At 33.8% G+C, this 16,185-nt stretch overlaps 1 protein-coding gene across 1 annotated transcript in view; it reads right to left on the reverse strand.

Annotated features, from left to right (window-relative positions):
- Positions 1-516: 516 nt before the first annotated feature.
- Positions 517-16,185, reverse strand: part of RGS18 (regulator of G protein signaling 18) — a 28,075-nt gene continuing 12,406 nt past the window's right edge. Inside the window, exons 4-5 of the mRNA XM_050783187.1 lie at positions 6,242-6,408; positions 517-3,361 (exon numbers count right to left, since the gene is read on the reverse strand). Of these exons, the coding sequence (XP_050639144.1) occupies positions 3,104-3,361; positions 6,242-6,408 (425 nt within the window). The 3' untranslated portion in view covers positions 517-3,103. The remainder of the gene's footprint in view (positions 3,362-6,241; positions 6,409-16,185) is intronic.

Below are 16,185 nucleotides of genomic sequence, written 5' to 3' on the forward strand. Positions count from 1 at the left end.
AAAGAGTCAGGAAATTAAATATAAGAACAGTCAATGTGGCACAATGAAAATAAATTAATCTTTTTAAATTTAGTTAATGCCATAGCTAAGACTTAGCATCTGATGAGGTGGGTCGGGGAGGGTATACATCTTCACCATGCTTTGTCTTTTTTTTTTTTTTTTTTCCCTCTTAACGAAGATCTGCACTGCACATAACTAAAAAGTTAAGGGTTTTTTTTTTTTAAAAAGCTTTTTCTTTAGAAAAATGCTTATGCTTAAAATGTTCCCATATTTTAATTTAGCTGAAATATCATTTTTTATGAAGTAAAAATTATAAAAGTTTTGAGGAGAGCAATAGTTATCCCCATACTTTAGTCAAGAAAAATCTCATTATTCTCAAAGATATTTTTTGATTTGCAACCAAGACATTATTAGAAAAATTTATGTTAAAATTAAAATGTGACAGTTAAACACAGGGAATAATTTTTAAAATCCATCCACACGCTGAAGTCAATTAATACTGTAGTTGGCACTTTGCAAATGCTTACAATTGAATCACCATAAAAACATTGTGAAAATTTTATTCCAATATTACAAATAAAAAATTGAAGATAAGAATTTAGGTAGCTTTCTCAACATAGTACACTTGGTAGATAGTAGAGACAGAATTCAAATAAAAATGCACCACAAATTAAAGACTTTACTCTGCTGAAATACGACTCTAACTTCCTTATAATGCTTCCTTTTGATTTCACCTGACTTTGCAATCACTTATTGATCTTTTATTATGTTCATAACTTGACAGCCTAGGTATTTACTATTGCTTATGGACTTCAAAAAATGCCCCAAATTATCTAATTCAACCCAATTTTATTTATCATCCAATACTTTAAAGACATTGTTATCATACACTGGACTGGTCAAAAAAAATTCAAGCTCTATTTCCTGAGGCTTCTTTCCTTCATATATTTCTGGGTTTTCTATAATCTTGTGCCCTATTCCTAGACAAACATCCCATGTTAACTTTTAGTCTTAAGTTTTCCTTCATTAATTATACTTATTTGCCTCTTTTCCTTGGATACACGTCAAGAGTTGCTTTGGAGAATATCAAGTGAACAAATTAGAATTAATGAGTGTGGGGACCATAAAGAACACTAGAAAGTAGAAATCCTGAGTCTTTATCTTAAAACGAATGTGGATGGAGAGAGTCCTTAGAAGTTATATAAACTTCTGAGGATCCCACATCCAGTTAGGGGAACTCGCATACTGAGGCTCTCAAGTCTAGTTTCAACTTGTGCATTCTGTCATATTCAGCCAACACTCAGTGCTTTCTGTGCATCTGTGCTTGGCTACTTTCAGTTGTCCAATTATTTATTTTGTTTCTGTATTTGTCCATGTTTTCTCCTCCAGAGAGTGCAAAGTTTTTGAAGTCAGTGATTAATTTTATGAAGAAGTCCTGGTATGTTTTTGAAGCATCTCATTGAATATTTTATAATTTAGCAAAGAGATCAGATGATTTTGAACAGCATTATATATGGAAAAGCTACATGATACATATTTGTGGTACCTGAACAATGCTATTAAAATCAGCCCATGATGTTTCTGATGAGATCACAAAGTTTGTATCAAGTCTTAACTCTGTATATGAAACAATTAAATTCTATACAGAAAAAGAAAACAGGAATTAACCAAGGAAAACATAAAAATCACCTTTTTAGTTGATTTCTGAAATGCAAGATACTTTGTTTTTATATTCACAACAGTTTAAACAACTGATATAGCATTAAGATCAATGATACAATAACTCAATACTTTCTATCCCAATATTACTCTAAAAGAAGAAAATATGTTTATTCCTTGTTACATAACAGGAAGGATAATCAACATTCAGTGAAAGCTTTTATTGTCAGATAAACTTAACTGTATGAATGAAGTTAAAAATATTTATCACTACAAACGATCTAAAGTTTTTACATTTTACATTTCCACTAACATTATGTTTCCCAAGCCTAATGCATGGCATTTTTAAATACAAACATTTAAAATTAAATATCTCTTTAAAACAGTGACATATAAATGCATTAGTATAATCTTATTTGAATAATAATTACTTAAGCAGATTTGTTTAACAAGAATATAATCAATGAGATAACACTTTCTGAATATGAACCAATGCGGTAGATGACCAAATCGCCAGGGCCTTAGACTCCTTGCTGCTTCCCCTCATTTTGTTTCTGATTTCTACCCACAATTCCAAAGGGCCAAACATGAGACCTCCTGGGCAAACCCTTCTCTGGTTTTTATTCAAGCCATTGATGGCCTAATAGTTTAGTAGCAAGTTTTCTTAGCAGGTGATAAGGTAGTCTACTCGGTTCCCTACCTGGAGATACGCAAAATCTAGTCATGTTTCTGTGACCAACAGAAGTGCTTTTTATAACTGGGTATGTCAATGCTCACTTAGGAATGAGTTCATATGTGGATCTTATTCTCAGTCATTAATCTAGATTATATTTAAACTGAAGTTCTGTAGAGATGAATGTGTCTTCACAAAAGTTCCTGTTGCTGTTTTATAACTAGAAGTGATGTTACTATTCTTGGGACAGGGTTAGTAGTAACCCAATAATAAATGTTCTTCCTCTCCCATTGTAAGAATCAGATCACTTCTGCACTATTACTGAAAAAAGAGAACATTCATTATGGAAGATGCTATATGAACATTTGGATATCTGAGTATTATTTTGTTTATATAACACATATTATGCTGCTTTTGTAAAAAAATCCCAACTAGATTTTTGTTTGAACTGTTGACAACTTTGCAAAAGCTTAACTTTTACTTAACTCTACAATCTTATAAAACATTATTACTTTTTTCTACTGCCTTTTAATTAAGAAATAAGTTTTTTTCTGATTATGAATGGAATGACATCAAATAGAAGGTTTTATAGAATATACTGGCAGATACTGTATGTATTTTGTTAACAAAAAGTTTAGTTTTTACATTTTTAAAATCATTTCACATGACATATTTCAGTTTAAAGGATGGGACCAGATCTTAACATAAACATGCGATATGTTAGAAGCAGATGTATAAGTTTGTCATAAAAATGAGCAAAATAAATTTTCTTTATAACCAAATGGCAACATCTGATTGTACATCTTGGAATTCATTGCAGGTAAATGAGCGTGATCGTCTCCTAAGATTTGTTGGTCTCTGAGGTCTTCCTTCAATCAAGTCTAAATAGATGTCAGATTTCAGAAAACGTGTATAACTGTCTTGTTCCATGAGCTGATATACTCTGCTTTGTGCAGCATCAAAACTGTGGAGGGTAGGTTGAGTGATGCTCTTTGTAATGACTTCTTTGGTGTGAAAATCAAGGTTAACCTGGATAAACAGGAAAAAAAGTGATATTATAGTTAATATGCTTATATAAACAACTTTGAGAAACAGTACAGGACTGATGCAATGTTGGAGTGGGCATAGTGGACTTAGAAACTGATATAGTTTGGATGTGTGTAGCCTGCCCAAACCTCAGGTTTAATTGTAATCCGCAGCATTGGAGGTGGAGCCTGGTGGGCAGTTATTGGAACATGGGAGTGGATTTCTCATGAATGGTTCAGAACTATCCCCTTAGTGCTGTCCTCGCGATAGTGAGTGGTTTCTTGCAAGATCTGGCTCTTTAAAAGTATGTGGCACCTCCCTCTCTCTCTCTTTTGCTCCTGCTCCTGAAATGTGAGATAACCGCCCCTCCTCTGCCTTTTGCCATGATTGGAAGCTTCCTGAGGTCTTCTCAGAAGCAGATGCTGTTAGGCTTCCTATATAGCCTGCAGAACCATGAACCAGTTAAAGTTATTTTCTTATAAATTACCTAGTCTCATGTATTTCTATTTTTTTTTAGCATATACCAAAAACTTTATTCTTTCTGTGGCTGAATATTCCATTCTATGGGTATACCACGTTTCATTTATCCATTCATTTGTTGCTAAACAATTGGGTGGTTTCCACATTTTGGTTATTGGGAACAATGCTGTTGTGAACACTGGTGTTTATTACAGTGCAAGAATGGCCTAATATAGATGCTTGAGTGTTTTCCTCTATTCTTGACTAGCATTTCATCTGGTTCTTATCTCCTGGAATTCCTGGTCCTTCTTACTCTCTACGAATTTAGAATAATGGCATATTGAACTGCTAAAGATCATTTAAATAATTAAAGCATAACTCATTTTCAAAATAGGTAACTAAACCTCACAGAGGTTAAATTATTTGAGTCTTGGGAAAAAATGAGCTGGGGCATATTCGAGATTTTAATATGGGACTTCTACTTATTCCAGTGCTTATTTCATTACATTATGATGCTTTCCTCCAAGCAAACATATGCTGCAGTATGAATGTCTTTTAAAGATATAAAATTCTTTAATGTCTTGTATCATAGCACTGCATATATATCTGGTTCTGATGGTGGTAGGTTTTCAGGTAGAGGCTTTCTTTCCCCTTGTCCATAACACAATGCAACTAGTTGCCTTTTTAAAAAACCAAAAACAAACAAACAAACAATAAAATGATGTAAAACGTTGGTTTTGGGAGAATCACTATTTATAAAACACATATTAGAAACATTGAAACTCTATTTAATTAATATTTGAGGGCAGTCAAGTCATATTTGCTAGTCTTATAACCATTTTAGCAATTGTTTCACACAATTACTTCACACTGAGTTTGGAGTAAAAGAAAATCTCAATTGTTTTCCACTTGAAAACTTGCCTAGTTAGGTTTACCTCAATTGTAAGATTTTTCTCTATTGTAAGATTTTTCTTTTAACCTGTCTTTAAAGTAGCCCTAAAGCAAACAAAAGTCTGTATAAATAGATGAGCCAAAATTAAAATGGTACATGATACAAACTTCTTGATGTCTCTTGACTTCATCACTTATAGAAATCTTTAGTTTCTATGAGAGGTTGCTTGTGCTAAAGTGATTAATTAAGTGAATGAATCTAAATGTTTCAATTACTCATATTCACTCTTAGCCTAGAAAGAAAATAACTCTGAGAAGTGACTTTAATTGTACTTTTTCTTCTATGATAGTATTTTACAATGTCTTCCATTTGTATGGATAAATCTGTATAAATATCTTCACTCCAGCAACATCATGAACATTCTGGTAGAATGTATGAGGGTACAAATTTGATAAAGGCAGATTACCTAAAAAATTGAGCTCTGAATAGACATTTCTCAAAAAAGACATAAAGTGCCATTTTGGACAAAATGTTCAACATCATTACCCATCAGGGATATGCAAGTGGAAACCGTAATGAGATATCAACTCACTTCAGTTAGAACGGCTATTAATGAAAAAGACAAAAAATAACAAATGTTGGTGAGGATGTGGAGAAAGGGAAACTCATGCATTGGTGCACTTGTGGCGGGCATGTAAGGTAGTTCAGCCATTATAGAAAATAGTATAAGTATTCCTCAAAAATTAAAAATAAAACTATCAGATGATCCAGCCATTCTACTTCTAGGTATATATCTAAAGGAATTGAAATCAGCATGTTAAAAAGATATCTATACTCCCATGTTTATTGCAGCACTATTCACAGTATACAAGAGATGGAATCAACCTAAATGTCCATCAAAGGATGAATGTATAAAGAAAATGTGGTACATAGGGGACACTATTGAGGTATAAAAAAAAACAAAGAAACTCTGTCATCTGTGGCAACGTGAGTGAACCTGGAGGACATTATATTAAATGAAATAAGCCAGGCACACAAAAATAAGTACCACATGATCTGACCTGTATGTAGAATCTAATAAAGTTGCTCACATAGAAGTAGAGAGCAGAATAGTGGTTACCAAGGGCTAGGTAAGGTAGGAAGGATGGGAGGATGAAGAAAGGATGAATCAACAGGTACAGAGATAGATAGGAAGAATAAGTTCTGGTGTTACATTACCTAATAGGTGATTATGGTGAGTAATAATACATGGTATATTTCAAGAGTGCTAGAAAAAAACATACTGAATATTATCAACACAAAGAAATGATAAATGTTTAATTTGATGAACATGCTGTCTGATTTTATTATACAATGCAGTATATATATTAAAACATGACAATGTATTCCATTAACATGTATAATTATTACATGTCAATTATAAATAAAATTAATAAAAATAAGTTGGGAAAAATATAATTCACAATTTTAAAATAAAATTATTAAAAAATTTTGAAAGCAGTTATGCCTTTTTACAGTTATCTTTACTGTACCTCTTTTGGAGCATCAGTCTTTATAAATTTCTCATATATTGCTTTTGCTTTAAGGTGAATTTGTTGAGGTCCTTTGCTTTTCTTGAAATCTTCACAGGCTATCCAAAATTCAATATTTTCCTCACTGAATTCAGTTTTAAGAAATCTGGTAAAAGCCTCTAGTCCATCTATCAAGAAAATAAATAATATAACTACAAATATTATTAATGTTGGAAACATTTACTGATTGATAATAAATAAAACGTAGTTGGAAATATTAACAGAAAAGCTACATCCTCCCTCTAATGCAGCACCGCAGCACACATCTTGCACAATACACATGAGAGACCGCATGTAGTTTTCACAACCATAAAAGGAAAGTATTATTCCCACTGAAATAAGGCCAGTATCTCACTCAGGCTTAAGTTTGACTTTAGGACTAAGATTAAGAGGGACCCCCTACAGTGGACCTCACTTTGTGTCTCTTTTATCCATTCTCCTCCCAGAGTGTGAGGGGTGATTGCACAGAGTCAAGAAGCCATTACATTTGGAATGGATCCTACCTACTTCTACACCATGCCTTTGAATTTCAGGATCTTGAGACTCCCTGACTAAAAGCTCTATGCTTCCAGCATTTACACAGCCTTTTCTCCAAGTCGATCTACCAAAAACACACTGACTCACTGGTAGGTATACCCTTAGGCCTGACTATGAACAAGGCTTCAATTTGCAGGCTGAAGTGTGTACTCAAATGTGCGAAGAGCTGCTCACAGCGTGAAACCAAACCTTGGGGGGAAAGAAAAAGGTGCTAGGTCATGTTTACAGAGCGGAATTGTTAAGTGTCTGAAAATTTTAAATTCAAACATCATCTTCCAAGTGGCTTACAAAGTATATTTGTCAAAGCAGAAGGATAACATATATATTTATTTTAAAGTTATTAGTTTCTATAGCTCATAAACATTTAGACATACAGCACCCTATAAATGTTAGAGGCAGGTATCAAGTCTTGTGGAAGACAGTCTGGGCTCAAATTAGTGTTCATTTAGTTACTCTGTGGCCCTTAGCGTATTACCTTTTCTTTGTGTGTCTTAGTTTTTCAATATTTATTTATTTATTTATTTATTTATTTATTTATTTATTTTTTGAGGCAGAGTCTCCGTCTGTGGCCCAGGCTGGAGTGCAGTGGCCGGATCTCAGCTCACTGCAAGCTCCGCCTCCCGGGTTTACTCTATTCTCCTACCTCAGCTTCCTGAGTAGCTGGGACTACAGGCGCCCGCCACCTCGCCCGGCTAGTTTTTTGTATTTTTTAGTAGAGACAGGGTTTCACCGGGTTAGCCAGGATGGTCTCGATCTCCTGACCTCGTGATCCACCCGTCTCGGACTCCCAAAGTGCTGGGATTACAGGCTTGAGCCACCGCGCCCGGCCTAGTTTTTCAATATTTAAAATTAAGATAATAATGATCCCCACCTGATAGGGCTGTTGAGAAAATTAAATGTGTTAAAATACACAAGGTGTTTGAAACAGTAAGTGGGACATATTAAGAACTCCATAAGGGCTCTAATGGTGGCTGTGATGATGATGGTGATCTTGATAATTTTTATTTAAGGCTCACGAATATGACATTTACATAACTAAAAAAGTGGCAGACTTTGGATTCAACCCTAAGACAATGTGACTTCGAAACTAGGGCTCTTTCAACTATCCTTTTTAACACTCTACTTATTTTTAAGCCTTTTAAAAGTTAAACTTTTTTTATTTTGAGAAAATTATAGATTTACATGAATTCGTAGGAAGTAATGAGAGAGACCCCCATGTACTCTTTATCCAGTTTTCACCAATGTAACAACTTGGAAAACTACAGTGAAATATCACAGCTAGGATAGTGACATTAATTAATATAATCAAGATACAGAAAGTTATAAGTATAACTCATGTTGCCCTTTTACAGCCACCTTTACATCTCCCCACATATAACTCTTTTTAACCCCAGGTAACCACGAATCTGGTCTCCATTGCTATAATTTTGTCAACTCAAGGATGTTATATAAATTAAATCATACAGTATATGTTGTTTTAGATGTTTCTGTTTTCCACACAGCATGATTCTGTGGAGATTTATTCAGGTTGATGGATGTATCAATGGTTTGTTTCTCTTTGTTGCTGTATTATATTCCATAATATGAATATACTATCATATGTTTAACCATTCTGCCATTGAAGGAAACATGGGTTATTTCTTTCTTTTTTTTTTTTTTTAGTTATTACAAATAAATCTGCTATGAACATTTATGTATAGTTTTAAAAAATGTACACAAGTCTTTATTTATCTGGAATAAATTCCAAGGAGTGAAATTGCTTGGGTGTTTGGTAGCTGCACCATAGAAATGTGGAGGGAAGGGAAATATGTTCCTAATGGATTTTTCAGATAAACTTTCTCAGAATAAATCACATTCGAGTTGGATTTAAATGAGTTTTAGCAATCTTTCTTTAGATTCACTCTCACTCTCTAGTTATAGCCCATTTCTCTTTCTGCTGTGCTTATGTAAGTTATTGCATAAGGAAATATCATGAGTCCCATCTGGACTTCCCACTTGGTAGCATCTGATAGTACTGACCCCCTCCTTTTTCAAATACTCTTCCACATAGGATTGTAGGATGCCATATCTCCTAGTTCATACTGTGTGATCGTTTCTTTGTGTGTTGTCTGTTTAGGTTTAACTCCCTCTGTTCTCCATTAAATGTGCTATTTGCTAAAATTCTGTCCTTTACATTCTCCTTTTCCTTCTTCTTTCCTTTATCTTCCCTATTTGCCCATCTTCTCTCCTGACATTTTCCTGAACTCCTTTTTTTCTGACATCCAACTGTACTTTATGCATATTGTTAACACCTACAGACAAAATGAGGCATTAGAAACAATTCTGAAAAACAATAAACTTTTTCTTTTACATGTTGATATCATTAAAATATTTTAATCTTCTTACAAGAAATTTTTTTTAAAAATCTTAACTTCAAATATTCCTCTAGCTACTAACATATCTTTTTTCCTTACAAATATAAAATCTTTGATTAAGTTTTCTACACTTCGTCCCTTAATCCCCTCGATCTCATTTACTTTCCAACACACAAAAATGTGGTTTCTATTCAACACTTTACTCAAATTATTTTTGCCAAATTGACTTAATGTTATAGTTAGTGAACATTTTGTTTTCAGTCCATATGTTATTTCATCTCTCCACAACAGCAGGCACGGTAGAGAATTGCCTGTAATTCTCTTCAATGGCAGCTAAACTCCAGAGTTTCCTATTACACCTCTGACTACTGCATCCCCAACTCCTTCTCAGTTTATCCTTCTTCATCTTTCCCTTAAACTCATTTCCTGAAAAATTACTTCAACACCCAAATACAATCAGTATGCAGATGATTCTTAGAACTTATCTCAAGCCTCTTTTTCCTGAGCTCCAAGTTCATATCAAGCAACATGTGAGAAATATCATTGAATTGGCCATTGAATTAGTCATATGAATGGTGCATTTATCATCTTTACCCCAAACCTTCCCTGCATACATTTCCCATTTATTGACTCTATCCACTCAGGGATATAAATGGGAACCCTGGCATTTATTCTCAGGGATTTTTAATTTTCCTCTTATCTCACACATAGCTGATAATCAAATCTTGTAAAATTTCCCCTTTCATATATCCTACGTCTGTCTTTTTATTTTTGTGCGATCTGTAATTACTTTTATTTAGACGGGAACTGTCTCTCACACAAATTATAATAAAAATCTCCTAACTAGTGACCCTGAATTGAGGTTTTCCTTGTCTCTTCCTCCAATCTCCAAGTGTATTATCCACATTCTAGTCAGCAATATCTTTCTGCAGTACAAATTTTATTATGATTCTTCACCGTTTAAAATGTCCCAATAGCGTTCATCTCTTCCTACCATGTTTTTACACTGATTTAAGCTCCACTCACAGAGAGAAACATGTATAGTTCCATTCATGTGCCATGTTCCTGAATCTCTTAGTTTTAGCTCCTGTTGAGAATACTTTTCCCTTCCTATTCTAAATCCATAAAGCAATTTTATTAATCTAATCCATACAGCCTATATTCATTGAGGTTGAAATTACATTTCATCTTGTCTGGAAAGACTTCACCAATCTCTAAAGAATGAGTTGGGTGTCCTTCATATATGGCCTTTTACTGTGCTGAGTAAACTTAAAATATTGTACTGCAGTTGCCTGTTAACTTTTGTTTTCCAGGCTACACTGTAACATACATAAAATGAAGACCCTTGTCTAATTTGGTGACCCTTGTCACCAAATTTCCAGTACCCAACATGAGAAATAACGCAATAATTATTTAATAATACTAAAATAAATTATCAACAAATAATTGAATTAATGATAACAATACAGAATTATATTTAAAAACATGAAACAGTTCTAGGAAATATTTTGTGTACTAAATGAAATATCAGACCTATCATATTTACAAGAGATATGGACAATCAGAGCTAGTAACATAAAGCAAAAAGTAAAATAAAAATCCACAAAATTTTGTCCTATTGTGAATATGGACAAAAATATGTAATTAAAAATAGACCAGTTTATTAAAAAAGTTAATTCTTAGCTTGATGACATTAAACAATTAATATTCTAGTTTCATGCTTGGCAAGCAAAATTTTTAATACACTTTGGCGGCTTCTTTGGTCATATGAAAAGGTAGAGAAATGGCTATCAGTGACAGTTTTATTTCTGAATCTATATTATTAGTTTGGAATTCAACCTTATGAGTTTTGCCAATGTGAGCCTTCCACTGAGAGCTGGGTCTTTCCTGGCATGCCAACAAGATGACAGCATCAATTTTGAGAACTTGTAAAGCAGAGTTTGTGGTGAATGCCAGTCTATATGACTTTGGACAAGCTGGCAAACATTTCTGGAGGTACACTGCTCTCTGTTGGATATCACTATAAGTTATTCAAATATATCTTATAATGTATTCCTTATTTTGTTCAACTACTTTATTAAATATGTTTGTTTGCATCCTGAACTCCCCACTGAATAATTCATTAGTTAATCTAAACAATATTGATCACATGCTATGTTCCAGACACTGGTCTAGGTACCAGAAGTGGACAAAGCCCTTGATTTGATATTTAATCTATAGAGCCCTACCTTAAATAGAAAAACAGATTACTATTACACTATTAAGAAGAGGCGAGTCATTACAAAGTAATGGGAACCAGACTTGTCCTCCTACCACAAATAACTATAAAACTAGAAAAGATATTGAGGCTGTAGTTTTCAAGCAGAATACAACTGCTTGTATTCTGCAACAGGGGAGAAGAAAAACACATAAAGTGAGTGCTAGGCTTGTTCTGGCTTTCTACCTGGGGGCATTTTTAAGACTGGAATGCATGAAGACGGAGGCTAAACAAACTAAGAAGTCTTGCTGAATTGAGGAGGCAGAGATACGAGTTTGGGCATTATGATGTATTTGGAATTTGTGGGTAAGGCTACTGAAAAAAGGAGACATGCAGAAGGGTGTGGGACAGTTTGAGTGACCTTGTACCAACTTGTTCTCTCTTTTTCGTCACTTGTAGTTCTCAAAAATAAATGTACAATGCACTGACAATGCAACATCCTGAGATAAGAAGAAACTGACCAGAATAACCCTGCCCTGCTCCTTTGCCACCCCAAAAGAGGATCTTCTTTAACACTTTAGTCCAGGGATACCTGTATTCCCTCAGACACAAAAACCAAGACAGGCTGCTTTCTGGGATCCCTCAGCTGCAGTGCAATTGGAACATCATAGATAAGATTTAATTCACTCTTAACAGCTTTTCTGAGTGTTGAGGGAGCAGCTCATTATGAATACTAGGCTTCTATTATCCCTTGCTGCCTATTTGCAAGTACTAAAGTTGCTTTGCCCAACTAGTTGTATCAGTGTTCTCTCATAGTGGATTTGTGCAAGTAATCAAAAATTGTAGACCAAGATATAGGGGGCTTAACTGGTAACCAGTGCACAGTGAATCTGCTTTATAAGGGGACTCGGAAGCCTGCATGCAGTTTTCCTGCAGAGTCTTGACTGAGGGCTAAGCTGCACATGAGCAGGGCAAATTTTGTGAAGTCTAGAAGAGGATAGATGCTATGGGACTGAGGCAAATGGAGATAGGAGAGTTTTGATAAGTCTGGATGACTTTGGATTTCTGGCTCAGCCATAGAAGAGATACCAAAGAAAGGTCATGTTTCTGGTATAAATACTATGTCTTGTCCTACTACTAAGAAAGCTCTTGTCCTCATGCTAAGACAATTCTGAGAGACACCAGCCTTAATCAGAAAAAAATCAGGAGGATACAACAGGGATTTAATTCACTTCCAGAAAAATGATTCAATACTCTTTAAGGGAAGAACACATAATTTAGACTTCTATGTCTTCCTCCATGCTCACACGCAAAAAAAAATTAGTCATGTAAGGAGATTTTCATGACTCACTATCAATATTTTGTTTGTTGATAAAATATCAATAAAAACTGATCATGAGGTATCTAAAATGTTAGAAATAGCAGACAAAAACTTTAAAAAAGCTCATATAAATGTTTTGAAAAACACAAAGTTTAAAAAAGACTTAAGACAAAATTTAAACTATAAAAATAATCAAGTTGAAATTCAGGAAATAAAATGTAAAGTATTTAAAATAAAAAAATATTGGATAGTCATGGCAACAGATTAAAGACTGCAGAAGGGATGGGTATGCTAGCAAGCAGTTGGATAGAAGATAGATTTACTTAATCTAAATAAGGTAAGAAAGGAGAAAAAGAAAAAGAACAACAAAATGAAGAAACAAATAGAAAATAAATAATAAGATACTAAATCCAATTCCATATATATCAATGATGAGATAACATTTAAATGAGCTAAACATTCCAATTAAAAGTCAGAGATTATCTGACTGGGTTAAAAAGTAAAAACAGACTACATATTAGCAATAAGAGACACATTAAGTGAAAAGCATCAGGAAGACAAAGAAAATGGATAAAAATGTTACACAGTGCAGAGGTTAAGCATAAGAAATCTGAATAAAAAATCTTCACATGGCTTGAAAAAGTAACTTCAAAATAAGGAGTATTTCTATTTTGTAATTTTTATGTGACCAATTATTACTAGTACATAACAATCCTAAACATATATGAACTTAATTTAGAGCTTCAAATTACATGAATCAAGCTAATAGAACTAAGAGAAGTAGAAAAATTCACAATTTAGGTATAGATTTTAATTCTGCTTACTCATTAATTCATAGAAAAAAGGAGACAGAATATCAGTGACAATATATAAAACTTAAACATCATTAATTCGACTGAATTGAAAATTACAAAATGATCTACCAAACACATCTTTTCAAATGCACAAGGAATATTATCCCAGATAAACTCCGTGTTAGACTCATAATATGAGCCTAAATAAATTTCAGAAAACTTGACACCTTACAGATATGTCCTTTGCCCACAAGGGGTTTGAATTAATAACTGACACTAGTAACATAGATAAAAACAAAACAAAAATAAACATTTTAAAATAAGCACACAATAACCAGTGTGTTTGTGATAAATATGTAATAAACACAATAACCTACATGTTAAAGAAATCACAAGGAAAATTAGGAAAATATTTATACTTGAATTATAGTGAAAGTACAGCAGATCAAAAATTTGTGAGATGCAGCTTAAACAGTGGTCAGGGATAATTTTATTACACAAAATGGTGGTCTAGTAAAAAAAAAAAAAAAGAAAAAGAAAAAAAACAAGAAGGGTATAAAAATTAAGATCTAGTTTCCACCTTAAGAAACTTGAAAAGAAGAGCAAATTAAATACACAGTCAGTAGAAGAAAAAAGTAAAAATAAAAACAAGAGGAAAAATATACGTAATAGGAAAACTACAGAGAAGATTAACGAAGTCAAAGTTGGTTCTGAAAAACATTAATAAAATAGAACCCCTAGCAAGAGTCTTTTACATTAGGAAGCAAACCATAAATATTAGTATAGATCTTACATATATAACAAATAAATGAATATTATGAATGACTTAATGTCAGTAAATATAATTTATATGACATAGGGAAATTGTTTAAAAAAACAATAAACCTATACCCAAACTGACACTTGAAGAAGTAGAAGATCTGGTAGCCCTAATTCAATTAATAGATTTTGTAAGAAAACATTTCTCTCCCCCCCAAAATACCTGGGACCAAATTTAGTAAATTCCATCAAACATTTAAGAAAAAAAAATGTATTTTAATCTTACACACTTGCTTCAAGAAAATTGAGAGGGAGTGAACACTTTCCACCTCATTTTATGAGATGAGGATAACTCTAATACCAAAACTTGACACTCTCCCCCATAACAAAATAAGTAAAGACTAAGAAAGAAAGGAAGAAAGTTACACAATATCTCTCATGACTATAGCTGCAAAGATTCTATACCAAGCATATTTTTTAAAAATCCAGCTATTTATAAAGAAGGTGCAAATATTCTGGCATTATGGCTGAAAAAAGTTGAAATAAATGTAGCTTTGTCTGTTCAACTCATTTTAACTTAGATTGCCACATTTTGTTTTAATGTTTACAGCTCTCTAGAACTATTCCTCATGGTCAATGACTATTACTAATATAAAAAGTTCCATATAAAATGAAACAAGAAGAATACATTTCTATTGGTAGAATTACGGTAATAACTAAGAGGTTTTACATTTATAACATGTTTAGAGGTTTTGAAGGTTAAGTGTTATTTATATACATTACCTCATTTAATTTTTATAACAGATACATGGAATATGTCTTATTTTCATTTTCTTAGATGAGAAAACTGAGATTCAGATAAGTTCAATTGCCCCAGATTTCATACGTGTGTGTGCGTGCATATTTTTTCTCAGGACCGCATTGTCCCCTTTGGTAGGCAGAGAAATAACCCTCCAAAGTTGTTCATGCCCTAATCTGTAGGACCTGTGTGAAAAAAAGGAACTGAATATAGTGCAGGACCTTGAGATGGGGGAGATTATCAGCGTAGATCCAATCTAATCACATGAGTCCTTAAAAGTAGAAGATGCAAAAGAGTAGATCAGAGAGATTTGACCTAAGAAGGACTTGGCTCTGCTGCTGGCTTTGAGTATGAAGAAGATGGACATGACCCAGGAAATGTAGTATATTCTACAAGGTGGGTGTCTTAGTCTGCTTTGTGTTGCTATAAGGGAATACCTGAGGCTGGGTAGTTTATATAGAGAAAAGGTTTATTTTACTCATAGTTCTGCAGGTGGTATAAGAAGCCTGCTGGCATATTCTTGGCTTCTGGAGAGGGTTTTGAGTCAAAACATGGTGAAGACCAAAGAAGAAGTAGGCATGTGCAGAGAGGGATCAAACCCGCGGGGCATCCTGGCTTCATAACAACCTACTCTCGAGGGAATGAATCCATTCCCCTGAGAACTAATCCAGTCTTTCAAGAGTGAAAACTTACTATTGCTGAAACTGCACCAAGCCAATCCTGGGGGAACTTCTCTCATGCTAGAAACAAGTCCCCTAGGTGCCCCCTTCCAACATCACCACATTGAAGATCAAATTTCAACCTGAGATTTGGGGTCAGGGGACAAACAAATCACATCCAAACCACAGCAGTGGGAATGATCCTCTGTCTGTAGCCAGCAAGGGAAGGAAGTAGCTGGTCTATAACTGCAAACAGCTTAATTCTGCCAACAATCCAAATGAGCAGAAACGGGATTCTTCCTTAAACCCTTCAGAAAAAGAACAGCCTGCTGACATCTTGATTTATTTTGATCAAATCCATGCTGGACTTCTTACACAACTATAAGATAATCAAATTGTGTTGTTTTAATCACTGTAGTTGTGGTAAGTTGATACAGCAGCAACAGGAAACCAATACAATCCTGAAATTATTCTTTTTGCATCAC

This window comes from Macaca thibetana, chromosome 1 (genome assembly GCF_024542745.1).
Source record: "Macaca thibetana thibetana isolate TM-01 chromosome 1, ASM2454274v1, whole genome shotgun sequence".
Classification (NCBI taxonomy): Eukaryota; Metazoa; Chordata; class Mammalia; order Primates; family Cercopithecidae; genus Macaca; species Macaca thibetana.